This window comes from Suncus etruscus, chromosome 6 (assembly GCF_024139225.1).
Source record: "Suncus etruscus isolate mSunEtr1 chromosome 6, mSunEtr1.pri.cur, whole genome shotgun sequence".
NCBI lineage: Eukaryota > Metazoa > Chordata > Mammalia > Eulipotyphla > Soricidae > Suncus > Suncus etruscus.
Window position 1 is genome coordinate 103,948,767 of NC_064853.1, and position 15,596 is coordinate 103,964,362.

General features: G+C 42.9%; 1 protein-coding gene across 1 annotated transcript in view; it reads left to right on the forward strand.

Annotated features, from left to right (window-relative positions):
- The first annotated feature begins 7,436 nt into the window (after positions 1–7,436).
- Positions 7,437–15,596, forward strand: part of PPM1L (protein phosphatase, Mg2+/Mn2+ dependent 1L) — a 242,152-nt gene continuing 233,992 nt past the window's right edge. Inside the window, exon 1 of the mRNA XM_049775988.1 lies at positions 7,437–7,838. Coding sequence (XP_049631945.1) covers positions 7,440–7,838 — 399 coding nt within the window. The 5' untranslated portion in view covers positions 7,437–7,439. The remainder of the gene's footprint in view (positions 7,839–15,596) is intronic.

The window sequence follows — 15,596 nt, forward strand, 5'->3', positions numbered from 1 at the left end:
GATGATAATACCACATATCAAAAACTAAACAAAACACAAAAGCAAGACCAGTCTGTGTTGGTGGGATGTGGTTAAAAGGAACTCAAATACTGATGGTGAGAATGTTGTACTATTCAACCCTTATAGAAAAACATTGTAAATACTTCTTAGAAAAGTAAGAATAGGACCTGCCATAGGAACCTATAACTCCAGTTTTGGTATCTACTCAAAGGTCACAAAAACATTCAATCAACAGGACACCTGAATGTGATTATTTCAGACTTAGCACAATACCTAGGATATGGAATCAACTTGTGTCCAATGACAGACTAGTGAATAAAGAAGGTGATGAGTATATATATACATATATATATATATATGTATATATATACATATATACACACACACAATGGAATATATGCAGCTTCAAGAACTAACAAAATCATACAATTCACTGCAATTTGAGTGGAACTGGAGGATATCAGGTAAGTAAAGTGAGTCAGAAGAAGGACAAAGACTGAATGACCTCACCTGTGATAGAATAATAGGGCAAAAGACTGAAAGATATTAAAGAGGGTATTCCTAGATTACTAGGACCATAAAATATAGGAATGAGTACGGGGGTGGGGAGAAACTGCAGATGAGACTAAGAGACAAATGGGAAGAAATATGCTTATATGATTTATCAGTGATGTAGAAGTGTGGTATACATATCCAAACCACAGAATCTAGAAAGCACTAGATTCAAACTAATTCAAGCAATTCTAAAAATGTGACTATCGGGGGCCAGAGAGATAGCACAGTGGTGGGGTGTTTGCCTTGCATGCAGCCGAGCCAGAAGGGACCAGGTCCCATATGGTTCCCAGCCTGCCAGGGATCGAGATTTCTGAGTGCACAGCCAGAGTAACTCCTGAGCACCGCTGGATGTGGCCCCAAAAAACCAATCAAGCAAACAATCAATAAATCAAGTTAAAAAAATGTGACTATCAGGCAATGGTAACAATGGTAGGGCGTCTGCTTTGACAGCGGCTGACCCAGGACCGAGGAGGGTTCTATCCCCGGCATCCCATATGGTCCCTTGAGCCAGGAGTGATTTCTGAGCTCGGGCCAGGAGTAACCCGAGTGCCCCCCCCCCAAAACAAAACAAAACAAAAAAAAATGATTATCAAGGAAGCGGGCTGGAACTGGGAGGGAAAATGGGGATATTAGTGAAGCGAAAACTACCTAGGTGGTTGAGAATAGTGTTGGAACATAGTATGTCTAAATTCAGCTAAGAATAACTTTGTAAACCATCGTACCTTATAAAAATTTTAAGTAAATTATATAAACTTATTAAGTAAAGTAAAATGTGATGTTTAAAAGTCATTAGTTCCTAATTATTTTACTATGCTTTATATTTATCTTGCATTTGTAAATAAAATTCTAAAATGTGAGAGATTAAGTACTCTTTAAGTCAGGCTATGAAACTTCTAACCCATATTTAATGATGCAGTTCAAACTGGCCATAGTGGGAATATTTATACCATACACATTGATAAATCCTACAGTTTGAGTCTTATCTTCTTCTCACATGTCCCTCTCCACTCAGTACAGTTTATTACATATTTGTGAACACACAACTGGTTAAACATATTAGAAAATATGTTTAGTGAAGCAAAAAAATAAGGTAGTTAAAAGGCTTTCAAACAACTAGAAATACTGGTGTAACAATAAGATTTATGAAAAAAAATGGTAAGTAGAAAAAAATACAGGTAATTAGGATTCAGTGAAATGATTATAGTCAATCCTGACTGGTGTCTGTGATCTGAAGACTTAGTAATTACAGTATTTATCTCTGTTTCAGGGTCTTCTGGTCAACTTCTTGGAGTTCACACATGATCCCAAAAGTCTTCTCCATCTTTAGGATAAATGTGAGGATAGAATGTAATGATTAAAACTTTAAAAATTATTATAATTTGTGAAATACTTATGAAAGTCTAATAGCTTGGAAGAAGAGACATATATTCTGCATTGATGAAGATAAATGGAGAAACTTTAAGGAGTTCTTTAAAAGCACATGCAATGCCAAAGATAAGATATTTTACAGCTGTTTTCCAAGCAATGTATTCATTGGTGAGTTAAACATTATGGTCTGACCACAAGAAGTTATCATTGGAAACTCGGGTTCAGGTGACAATTAATGAATGTAGGAAGTTATAAGGGCAACATAAGAGCCAGGAAAGATGACCTTTAAATGTCATGAAAATGAGACATGTGGGCATGAGAACTTGTCTTGCATGCAGCTGACAAGGGTGCAATCCCCAGCTTTCTATATAATTCTTTGAGCCCACTAGGATTAATTTCTGAATTCAGAGCAAGGAGTTACCTCTGATCATATCTAGGTGTGCCCCCCAAACAAACAAACAAACAAAAAGGGACACATGCTTTTATTTACCTCAATAAAATAATAGATTATGTGATTGTTTTGCTATAACCACGTTTACTGGAAGCATATGTAAGAAAGAATCCATATGTAACTCAAGATTCCTAGTCAAGTCCACCAAACTTGCCAGCAAGAAGATAAAAACAGAAAGGTTTTGTGAATAATCCTGCAATCAATCAAATTACTGACTCCCATATTTAGTCTTTCAACCACTGCCTTTAATGCAAAACAAGTTTTTGAAAGAAACCATTTGTGGTTCAGGACAACTGAAGGGAATCCCACTTTATTCTTTTTTTTTTGGCCACACCCATTTGATGCTCAGGGGTTACTCCTGGCTAAGCACTCAGAAATCCCCCCTGGCTTAGGGGGACCATATGGGACGCCGGGGGATCGAACCGCGGTCCTTCCTTAGCTAGTGCTTGCAAGGCAGACACCTTACCTCTAGCTCCACCTCTCTGGCCCCCCACTTTATTCTTGGGGAGCTAAGAGAAGACACCAGAAAATCTGGTTGAAAAATAAGATATTGGGATTGGAAAGAGCACTAATCAAAATAATAGAATTTAAGGAAAACCATATACTAGAACATTCACAGAAACCCACACAATGAGCACTGAGCCAGGAGCAGCTTTTGAAAACCACTGGGCTGGCCCCCCAAAACTAAAATTAAAAAAATAATCATTTATTTTTCCTAAGTATATTATTTCTAAAACCCCTATTTTACATACGTAAGATACTTGTCATATTCATGAGTTAATTGCAGTGGTAAATGGTGATTATCTAGTAACAGTTTTTATCACTATTGTATTTCATGAAATTAGAACCATATGCCTAATTATATAAAAGCTGCTTTATACATTACTGTATAATAGGCCCAGAGACACTAGAATTAAGGGCTGGAAGGACTGGCTCACAATTTGAAGCTCACCACAAAGAGTGGTTAACTCTGTTAGGGAAATAACTACACTAACAAGTAGCATGACAATGTTCAAGAATGAGAGAAGTAGAATGCCTGTTGTGAATACAGGCAGGGGTGGGGGAAGTAGGGGCCATTGGTGGAGGGAATGTTGCACTGGTGAAGGAGGTGTTCTGTTTATAACTGAAACCCAACTACAAACATGTTTGTAATCATGGTGCTTAAAGATTTATTTTAAAATAAAGCTGCTATATACAAATATGTCATTTGTAATGGTATTTTCCTAGTTCATCTTATGGTACTTACTTCTTCCCTGTGAAATTTAGATAGCATTTTACTATAGCTATAATTTTTAGGTTTTACCAGGGGGCAGTTTATTTTAACTGTTCTTTGGCCTACATATGTACTGAATAGATGAGGTAAATGCTTCTCGAGTTGCTTTCCTTAAAGATGACAGAAGTATACAATCTATATAATCCATTTCGAATTTGTAACATATCTATTGAAATGTTTCTATAGAAATATAATAGTTACGGGAGAGATAGCACAACAGTGGCGTTTGCCTTGCAAGCAGCGGATCCAGGACCAAAGGTGGTTGGTTTGAATCCCGGTGTCCCTTTTGGTCCCCCGTGCCTGCCAGGAGCTATTTCTGAGCAGACAGCCAGGAGTAACCCCTGAGCACCGCTGGGTGTGGCCCCAAAACAAAACAAAACAAAACAAAAAAAGAAATATAATAATTAGACTAACCATTTCTTTCTCTCTCTTCTTTCTTTCTCTTTCTTTCTTTCTTCTTTCTTCTTTCTTTCTTTCTTTCTTTCTTTCTTTCTTTCTTTCTTTCTTTCTTTCTTTCTTTCTTTCTTTCTTTCTTTCTTTCTTTCTTTCTTTCTTTTTCTTCCTTCCTTCCTTCCTTCCTTCCTTCCTTCCTTCCTTCCTTCCTTCCTTTCTTTTCTTTCTTTCATTCATTCTTTCTTTCTTTCTTTTCCTTCCTTCCTTCCTTTCTTTTCTTTCTTTCATTCTTTCATTCTTTCATTCATTCTTTCTTTCTTTCTTTCTTTCTTTCTTTCTTTCTTTCTTTCTTTCTTTCTTTCTTTCTTTCTTTCTTTTCTTTCTTTCTTTTCCTTCCTTCCTTCCTTCCTTCCTTCCTTCCTTCCTTCCTTCCTTCCTTCCTTCCTTCCTTCCTTCCTTTCTCTTTCTTGTTTTTCAGGCCACACCCATTTGAAGCTCAGGGGTTACTCCTGGCTAAGCACTCAGAAATTGCCTCTGGCTTGGGGGCATGGAACCGCGGTCCTTCCTTGGCTAGCGCTTGCAAGGCAGACACCTTACCTCTAGCGCCACCTCGCCGGCCCCTAGACAAACCATTTCTATTACTGGGAAACTGATGGATATTAGAGCACTGAAACGGTGTTCAGAAAGAATCACCCAATTTGAATGGTCAATGTATTTTCAAGCTTGTGATATTCATTGAACATTCCTTGTTTAAAAGAATAGCTTTTCTACATACCTTATAGTATTATGAGAATTAATATAAATGATCATATTAAGGAATATACATATTGGCCTGTCACTAGAATACCTTAATAGAAATAATAAAAATGTTTAGGTTCTGCTTAAAATTATTTTATTGATTTTCCACACAAATAAACTTGGTAGTATATGTATGTATACATACCCAATGAAATTTCAGAATATTTCCTTTTTTTTAAATTTTTTTTATTTTGAGGGATCTGATTCAGACTCTGCTGTGCTGGAGAGCTAGCAATTCCTCTTGCTATTTAACCTCCAGAAGAACCAGCAAAATTCTTTCTTTTCTCTAAGTATTGAGAAATCAGAAGTCAAGCTTCTTATAAATATATCAAGCTGCCATTATCAGTAAAGTAATATTGTGGACATGATGGACAGATCCTTAAGTTAGTTATTTTTACTCCAGGACTTTCTTTGGCCTGGAGAGATAGCACAGCAGCGTTTGCCTTGCAAGCAGCCGATCCAGGACCAAAGGTGGTTGGTTCGAATCCCGGTGTCCCATATGGTCCCCCGTGCCTGCCAGGAGCTATTTCTGAGCAGACAGCCAGGAGTAACCCCTGAGCACCGCCTGGTGTGGCCCAAAAACAAAAAAGACAAAAACAAAAAAAAAATTTCAACAACTACTCTGTAATTCAATTTGCCACAGAAAAATAGATTTGCATATAATGATTAAGATTGTACCTAAGAGCCACTTGCTGATTTACAGTAAGAAACGTATGTGTAACTGCATTCCTTCTGCTTTATGGTTCCCAAAGATTTTTGAATTCATTAGGCCATTTGCAAACTCAACCTTCATAACTTTGAAGCAGAATTACTAGGCAGAAACAGCCCAAAAGTGTGAAAGACAGCAAGAGGCCATTTCCCAGTTGTTAAAAATAACATACTGTTAACAGTTCTTCATATATCCCCTTCCTGTCTTTTCTACCCATTCATCTCTTAGACGCAATCCATTTAAATGTCAACATTTTCATTTTTTTGGATATGATGGTCTTCTTTTTAATTTCTGGATATGATCTCTGCCTTTTGTATAATCTTTAGGGAAACCAAAAAAAGCAATAATAGGAATCATTAATAGGAAACCAACGACCAAAGCAGAAAAACGAAACATACATAACACCCAGTGAACACTTTGGTGTCTTCTCTCATTATACGTAAAAATTTATTTAAAAGCAAAACAGCGCAGCTGGGAGGGATCCCTGCAAGTGCTTAGAAAGACAGTCCCGGGCTCGGTCGGTCGAGGTCAGGCCGCGTCTGCAAGAGACTGAGATCCGAGATCAGCACTCTTCATCCTGGACAGAGGTAGCTCGGCGTGGGAGTGGATTCTTCTCGCTCCCTCCCCACTCTAAAGGGCTGTCTCCGTCCCCCCCAAAAAACATCGTCAATCAAGGGCAGGGTCACCCGGCCACATTCTCCCAAGTTCACCTGGACGCTTCCGGGACGTCCAGTTGGTTAGTTGCAGCCTCCGAGGGCCCTTTCCCTTAGTTGAACAGTGGGAGCCGGAGCCCTCAGTCAGTCAGGAAGGTCGGGGGGGGGGGGGTGACTGACCCCCGGGAAGGCCGGGCCTATGTCAAAGGCCTAGCGGGGTGGCCAAGAGGCGGCAACTCACACAAGTCCCCGCCGGCCTCCTAGCCGTCCTGGGAGGCTCCCGGGGCCAGGCCTGGGGTGCGTATGTTTCCCGCTAGGCCCCGGACTCGGCGCTCCGGCCGGCGGGAGAAACGCGCCCGGCACCGAGGGAAGAGCGTCCCTTCTCGCTCGCCTTCTGCAGGAGAGAGGGAGGGCCGCGCCGCCGCGCCTCCGTGTCCCTTCCTTAGCCCGGGCCTAGGCCGTGGCGGGCGCAGCGGCGGGTCCCGGAGGCGGCCTGGGCGGGAGGGCGGGGCCGAGGGAGGGGCGTGTCCTGGCCAGGGGCGGGGCGGGGCGAGCGCGTCCCCGGGCGCGACGCGCTGAGGGTACGCGCGTGTGGCTGGCGGAGCTGGAGCTGCGAGCGAGTGAGGCGGGACTGAGACCGAGGCGGCCAGAGCCGGGCCGGGCGCCCACGAGCGACGCGAGCGACGAAGCCGCAGCGCAGCGCCGGCCACCGCCGCCTCGGCCCCCGCGAGCCCGGGAAACTTTCCTCGCCCGTGTCCGTCCGCCGAGGCGACTCCGGGGAGCCGGCGGAGTGTGCTCTGCTGTGCTCTGCTGTGCTGTGCTGTGCTGTGCGGCGCGGTGCTGCGCGGGGCGCGGGCGGGCTTCTTGTCGTCGCGTCGCCTCACCTGCCCCGCGCCGGCCGGGGCCGCCCCGGACTCCCCGAAGTCTCCGGGCCGCGCCGCGGAGCCGCCGGGACCCCCGAGTGCAACTTGATCGTCGTGGCAGCGGCGACAGCGGCCGCCTCCGCCGTCGCCTCACAAAGGGACGCGGGCGCGGGCGACGGAGCGGCGGGCAGCGGGCTAGCGAGCGCGCCGGGGCCGCGGGCCTGCGGGCGGGCGGGCGCGCAGACAAAAGCCGGGCAGCCCGGCCTCGGAGCCCACGCCGCGGCGGCCGCCCCCCGGCCGGCTGCCCGGGACCCCGAGGGGCGGCGAGCGCCGCGCCGCGCCGCGCCGATCGCTGCCCGTCCCGGAGGCTCTCTCCATGATAGAGGATACGATGACTTTGCTGTCGCTGCTGGGTCGCATCATGCGCTACTTCTTGCTGAGACCCGAGACGCTCTTCCTGCTGTGCGTCAGCCTGGCGCTGTGGAGTTACTTCTTCCACACGGACGAGGTCAAGACCATCGTCAAGTCCAGCCGGGACGCCGTGAAGATGGTGCAGGGCAAGGTGGCCGAGATGATGCAGAACGAGCGGCTGGGCGGGCTCGACGTGCTCGAGGCCGAGTTCTCCAAGACCTGGGAGTTCAAGAGCCACAACGTGGCCGTCTACTCCATCCAGGGCCGCCGCGACCACATGGAGGACCGCTTCGAGGTGCTCACCGACCTGGCCAACAAGACGCACCCGTCCATCTTCGGCATCTTCGACGGCCACGGGGGCGAGGTAAGGGAGAGCGCCACCGACCGACCGACCGACCGACCGACCGATCGCCGGCTGCCTGGCTGCCTGGCTGGGCGTGGAAAGGTCGCACGGTGGAAGGCGACCCGGACAGACAGACTGACAGACTGACGGACGTTCACTGCAGCACCCCGGCACTTGTGCGGGCTGCGGGAAGGGCGCGAGGGGCGCGGGGCTGGGCTGCTCGAAAGCCGCTGATTGGAAATGCAATCCCGACCTGGGTTCGGACCTCTTGGGACTCAGGGGGTCACTTTGGCGAGGGGAGCGTCCTCTACAACCTGACCCCGGGTTTAGAATACGGAGGACTCCCTAGTTCGACTCCCTAGTTCGGAACCCAGCACAGCACTGTGATGGTTTTACGGGTACATTGCCTAGTTCCACTCTCCCCTTCCCCCCCCCCCCAAACACACACACACACACACACACACACACACACACACACATCGTGAACTTCGGGCAATAAGGTGAGTAGGGGTTCGAGTGACTCAGTTCCCCTGTTCATAGGTAGAAGGCTGAGCTACGCAAACACACACACACACACACACACACACACACACACACACACGCAGAAATGCTCTTGGATGCTTTCTCGGGGAAAAGAGTGAATCTGCCTGCGAGATCACTGAGGGGGAAGGAGGTGGTGACTCCTTCGCATTGTCTTCACTGTCTGAAGAAACCCAAAGGACAACTCCGGGTGTTTTGGATTTGCAAGTTCATTAACTTTGGGAATGCATCGTTGCAGCGCGTCCTGGGCCTCGTGCTCTTCTTAACTTGATCTTGGCGCTCCAGGTGATTATGCTCCTGGCCTTTGCAGAGGTGGTGGTGATGCTCCGTGCTGGTGCCTCCAGCACTGCCCAGCGACCCAGCGGGCGAGGGGTGGGGGTACGGACTAGGACTACTATATTTGGGGTTTTCTCTGAGCTTCGTCAGGGTACAGAAAATGAAGCTAGAAGCTGCGCTTTCAATGGGATTTGTGCTGCACTCAGGTTTTGCATTGGAGCTCTTAGAAGTGAGGGTGCAGGCAGGCTCTGTCCCTTGGGCATGCATTAGTACAAAGCTAGTTCAAATTAATAAAAAATTAATAGTTCCAACTCTGTTCCAAATCTCATCTTTATCTGTTTATAGCAGTTTGTTGCACGTTGCCCCTGTCCAGTCCTCATTTTCACTCATACCTCCCCTATCATCATTTCCCTTCTTTTGCAGCTCAGTCTCCTAACTCCCCCTGCCCCCATATGCGGGACACTTCTGGTTTCTCTGCAGATGCCATGATCATTGTTCTATGTCTGGGTGTGGTGTTTTGTGGTGTGGGGGAGGACTTCTAAAGCAGGGTCATCTGCCCAGATGGCCACTCCAAGAAATATTGGACCCTAAGTGCTGGATGGTTGGCCATTATTTTGAGTGAACATTAAGAAAGTTTTAATTGGTTATCTTACTTGTAATTTCTCCTTGATGCAGAAAGTCTCCTTCCCTGGGGCTAGACTTTTTAAGGTGAGTGAATTTGTTTGAGTTTGTCAAGCATTGACTATCAGGAATAAAAACAACTGGTTGGAAATTTTTTTTTTGGTAGAACTGAAATCAAAGTTTGCCATTTCTTATTTACTCTAGCTCTTTCTATTTTCTGTTTCCAAATTGGGGTGTGTGTGTCTTTGCTGTTGTCATTCTGTAGTTAGTTGTGAGCCTTGGTGTTCATTTTTCTTTGGTCACAGGGCAGGTGAAGGATACAAAATTAATTGAGGGAAGAGAGAAAAAAATTAGGAGGGAGAAAATGTGCTCTTATAAAAACGTATTTAAATGACAAGGTTGCCAGTCATGACTGGTTTGTTTTCTTGGTTTCAATTAAATTGTCTATTTTTATTTTATGGTAAAAATTATTTTAAAAAGCTTTTTGTTATATATTATTACATTACATTCATTGATAGCGCATAATCTAGTTCTAGACTTAGAAAGTAAAGTTTCAATGGTAAGATTTGATTGTAGTATTAATCTTGTAAAACTTTGAGTTGTATTTGTATAGTTATGTTATATTGACATACTTTGAGCCTGAACATTACAGGGCATTTAAGCCTTTAATTTTATTTGATTTAAAACCTGAAAGTTCAGCCCCAAATGGATTTCAGGTTGAAAAGTTTGTAATATGATCTGGAAAATGTGCCATCCAAAAAAGAATATGTTAAACAATTTTATTTGACAAGTATAAATGTTTTCATTAAATTTTAAAATAATTGTGACTGAAGAGATAGTACAGGAGGTAAGATGTGCTTGCCTGGTTCTAAGTTTCTGACCTGGTTCAAGCATTGGTACTATACATGATCCCCCAAAAGTTGATCATTGAAACTATGAAATGCCTTTCATTGTCTTCTACTTTGAAAAGTCTCTTGTTTGTAAAAAATGATTAGTATTATCAGTACCTTTAAATATAGAATAGTTGTTTTGACTATAACACTTACTATATATAACTAGAGCATTCATTTTGGCTTTGTTTTAGGACAAAACTAAAAAAGTTGGTAGTTTTGGTAATGTGGCCATCATCAACATCATAATAATAATATCAGGTAATTTTTTCTTTTTCCAAGTAAATAAAATTCAGCTTTTTAATTGCATTTTATGTTGTGTAGCACTATTTTATTCACAAGAGGAGCATGCTACAGATTTTATATAAATATATAATATTCTGTATATTGTATATAGGATACCTATCTCCCTTTCTAAGAGGAAGTTTCATGAAATATTTTTATATATGCTATGCTAGAGTGATATAAAAGTGAAAGAATAAATAAACATAAAAGCTTAATTTTATTTCTTTTTTTTTTTTTGTGGTTTTTGGGTCACATCCAGCAGTGCTCAGGGGTTATTCCTGGCTCCAGGCTCAGAAATTGCTCCTGGCTGGCACGGGGGACCATATGCGATGCCGGGATTTGAACCGATGACCTCCTGCATGAAAGGCAAATGCCTTACCTCCATGCTATCTCTCCGGCCCTTAATTTTATTTCTAATGTAAACTAAGAATGCAGGGCATAAGAATTCAGGAACAACTATAGTCTTAGTGCCTTTTAGTTACATGTTTCCTAAACTACCTTGTATTATCCCTTCCATCCTCATTCTGTAGATAAGCTGATAATGATTGGAGAAATTACGATTTTCCTAAGGCTGCATGGTATTTCAAGGTCTAGTTGGATGGTCTTTATATTTACAACTGGGACACTTTCATTTGTATATTTACCTAAATAGATAAGGAACATACTAGAATACAAAGATGAATGATTTTTGTCTTCAGAAAGTTTCTGTACAGTAAGATATATATATATGTATGTACATGTATACATACCAAAAATACTGTGCCTTTAGTATGTTGTTCTTTTTGTATGTTATGGGAACGCAGAGGAGGGATACCTTTAAGATATGTTTTACTTCACAAATCTTTAAAAGTGTTAGCGTTTGACAATAGATGAATGGCTAAAGAAACTGTGGTATATCTACACAATGGAATATTATGCAGCCATTAGGAAAAATGAAGTCATGAAATTTGCTTATACATGGATATACATGGGTATTATTTCCCCCCACACCTCTACATGGAGATTATTATGCTGATTGAAGTAAGTCAGAGGGAGAGGTATAGACATAGAATAGTCTCATTTATCTGTGGAATATAAGAAAAATAAAAGACAGTGTGGTAATAATATCCAGAGACAATAGAGATGAGGGCCAGTCAGAGTTCATGAGAAGAAACTTTTGTGAGTGCAATTAGAGTAGAGAAAGGTCTACTATGACAATGATAGTTGGAACTGATCACTTTAGACAAGAACTGAGCTCTGAAAGGGGATAAAGTGACATGCATAGCACCCCCTCAGTAACAATAGTGCAAACTACAGTGTCATAAAGGAGAAAGAAAACAAGCAAGTGAGAGAAAGAAAAGAGAGAGAGAAAGAGAGAGAGAGAAAGAAAGAGAGAAAGAGAGGGAAAGAAGAGAGAGAGGCAAAATGCCTGCCCCAGAGATAGGGGGTTTGGGGGATGGGAGGGAAATGGTGGTAGAAATATTGCACCGGTGGTATATATTCTATGAATGAAACCCCAACTATGAACATTTCTGTAACTATGGTGCTTAAATAAAGCAGTTTTATAAAGTGTGTGTGTGTGTGTGTTTGTGTGTGTACTTTGGGGACCAGAGCTATAGCACAGTGGATAGGGTATTTGTCTTGCATGGTGCTGACTGGGTTCAAGCCTCGACATCCTATTATGGTTACCAAAGGCTGGGTGTAAATTCTGAGTTTAGAGCCAGAAGTAACCCCTGAGGATTACTGGGTGTGGCCCCAAAACAAATGAAAGTGTGGAGTTTTAGTTTGAGATTTTACTTTAATCTTTATTATGCCTTATATTAGCTGTAACCTTGAATAAGTCACTTAAGTAATTTTACCTGGAGATATTTAATCTGAAAGAGATGTATAGTAATACTTATAAGGAACATTCTCATGTTGTACTGTATCCTGTAGAGAAAAAGATATGGTAGAAGAAAACTAGCAGATTAAGAAGTGTTGGGGCAATAATAACAAAGGAAAGATAGATTCTACATGTGAAAATAGAGATTTTGATTACTAGAAAGTTTTTGAAGATGGATATGGGTAATTAGGTATGTTCCATAATTCTCTTTGCTCTAATTTCTGGTTAACAATTCAAACATCCAGGTAGCCTAGCACTGGAAAAGGAGCATAGCTTCAGATGCAATATATCTGACTAGGAAAACAAATATTCTTTTTTTTTTTTTTTTTTTTTTTTTTTGGCTTTTGGGTCAAACTCAAAGGCACTCAGGGGTTACTTCTGGCTCTGTGCTCAGAAATCCCACCTCTGTCCTGGATTGGCTTCATGCAAGGCAAATGCCCTACTACTGTGCTATCTCTCTGGCCTGTAAAACAAATATTCTTTTTTTTGTGTGTGTGTGTGTTTTTTGGGTCACACCCGGCAGTGCTCCGGGGTTACTCCTGGCTCCATGCTCAGAAATTGCTCCTGGCAGGCACGGGGGACCATATGGGACGCCGGGATTCGAACCGATGACCTTCTGCATGAAAGGCAAATGCCTTACCTCCATGCTATCTCTCTGGCCCCCAAAACAAATATTCTTTATGATTAATTAATGAGTTGGTATTCTAATTGTAGATCAGATGTTTATGTGTTAAGTTAACATGAACTTGTTCTCATGAGTTTACTCAATTGTATGCATTATTGTTTTCTTTTGAGAAGGAAGGGATTGGACCATATCTAGCTTCCCTTAAGGCTTATTCTTGGCTCTATGCTCAGGGATCATTTCTCTTGGTCTTCCACTGCCTGTAAGTGGTGCCAGTGCTGGGGATTGAATTAAAGTCTGCATGCAAAGTAAGCATCTAATCTGCTGTACTCTCTTTTCACTCAATTATGTATTTTTGACAAAGTCTCTGCATTTATTATGCTGAAGATTAGATTCTGGATAGTGTGACTTGTAGATGGAAAAGATTAAAGAGTCTTGCCTATGTGATGCCCCTAGAATCTTGAAATACTCTAACCAAGATAATAAAAGATGCACGTTTGACTGTGTATCTGTTTGAAGTTATGGCAGTGATTGTTTGCTGCCTATATTTTTAAAAGTTAAAAATACATAGCTTGTGAAAAATATGCTTGTACCAATTGATATGGAAAGGTTTTTTTTTGTTTTTGTTTTTTCGGGACACACCCGTTTGATGCTCAGGGGTTACTCCTGGCTAAGTGCTCAGAAATTGCCTCTGGCTTGGGGGGACCATATGGGACGCCGGGAATCGAACTGTGGTTGCGATCTTTCCTTGTCTACCACTTAAAGGCAGACACCTTACCTCTAGCGCCACCTCGCTGGCCCCGAAAGTTTATTTTTAAACAAAAAATTATCAAGGAAATAGTTATACGTATCTATAATTTTAATTCACAGGTCAAAGGTATCAGGGAAATAGTTGATACGTATCTATAATTTCAATTCACAGGTCAAAGGTACATTTTACTTAATTGTTTTATTACTTAGAAGGAATATCACCAGTCCTTTGAGGCAAATTTGTGTTTAAAAAGATAAATTGTGGGAGGAGGGCGGGCAGACATCTGGCTTCCGGTTCCCTCTTTGATTCTGGAGACCAGCTCTTGCCAGGTAGGGGGTTTGGGGAGGCCCCATACCAGAGCCCTTCTCCCTGGCCTGGGGAGTGCTGGGAGGCTTGGCAGGCCCCCAGCCATCCTTGTCTTTTTCTCCTGACTCCAGGCCTTCCCTGGGTGCCAGCTCAGATGGCCAGAAGTGGGTTCAAGTGGACTCTTAGTGGTCCTCAGGCTTCCCCCCTACCTCTCCCTACACTACTGGAAATGCGCTTTGGGAGGAAGGCGGGCCGTTTTAGTAGTGGTTTATGTTGGGACAGTCACTGGAATTTTTTTCTCCTTGTTTTCCTATTGATAGTATTGTATGCATATATTTTATATATCCATAACATCCATCTTGTATTGTGACCTTGATACCGCCCTACAAATCTCATTTCTTTTTTTTTTTTTTTTTTTTTTTTTGGTTTTTGGGCCACACCCGGTGACGCTCAGGGGTTACTCCTGGCTATGCGCTCAGAAGTCGCTCCTGGCTTGGGGGACCATATGGGACGCCGGGGGATCGAACCGCGGTCCGTCTCCTAGGCTAACGCAGGTAAGGCAGGCACCTTACCTCGAGCGCCACCGCCTGGCCCCTACAAATCTCATTTCTAATCTTTTACTGCCTCAGTCCCAACCCTTATTTCTCCCCATCTTCCCATGTAGGTGCAGCTCATGACATGAAGCTCACCACATAGAGTGATAAGTGCAGTTAGAGAAATAACTACACTGAAAACTATCATAACAATGTGAATGAATGAGGGAAAAAGAAAGCCTGTCTTGAGTACAGGGGTGGGTGGGGTGGGGAGTAAATAGATCTGGGAAATTGGTGGTGGGAATCCTGCACTGGTGAAGGGGGTGTTCTTTACATGACAGTAATCATACAACTACAATTATATTTGTAATCACAGTGTTTAAGTAAAGATAATTTATTTAAAAAAATAAATTGTTGGGGCCGGAGAGATAGCATGGAGGTAAAGCGTTTGCCTTTCATGCAGGAGGTCATCGGTTCGAATCCCGGCGTCCCATATGGTCCCCCGTGCCTGCCAGGAGCAATTTCTGAGCCTGGAGCCAGGAATAACCCCTGAGCACTGCCGGGTGTGACCCAAAAACCACAAAAAAAAAAAAAAATTGTTAGGCTTTCCATATGCTATAGACATTACCTATAATACTATTGTTTCATACAGTCAACACACATTTGGACAGTAGCGAAAGCTTAAAAGTTTCACATTTCACACGAAAGTATTCTTCAGATGCTTCTCAGGAGCTGGCAATTCTGAGACTCAGCATTTCTTTAAAGCACAAAAGAGAAACTGCTTATGAATAACTACCCAAATGATATACACAGTATAGTTCTTTAGATAGGTGCCTGTTAACTTTCCTTGGATCATATTTCTCCCTTGAGATTGCTATGAAATAGGCTTACCTTCCAGAAGTATAGACAGGTGCTTCCAATTTTTATAATTTTATACATTTTATAATAATATTTATAATTCTAATGTTTATAATTTCTAAGATACTTGGCTCTGAATTTTAGGTTAGTCTAGATCAGGGATCCTCAAACTATGGCTTGTGGGCCACACGTGGTTCACTGAAGACACGTATCTTGTCCACTGCAGCCAATTATTT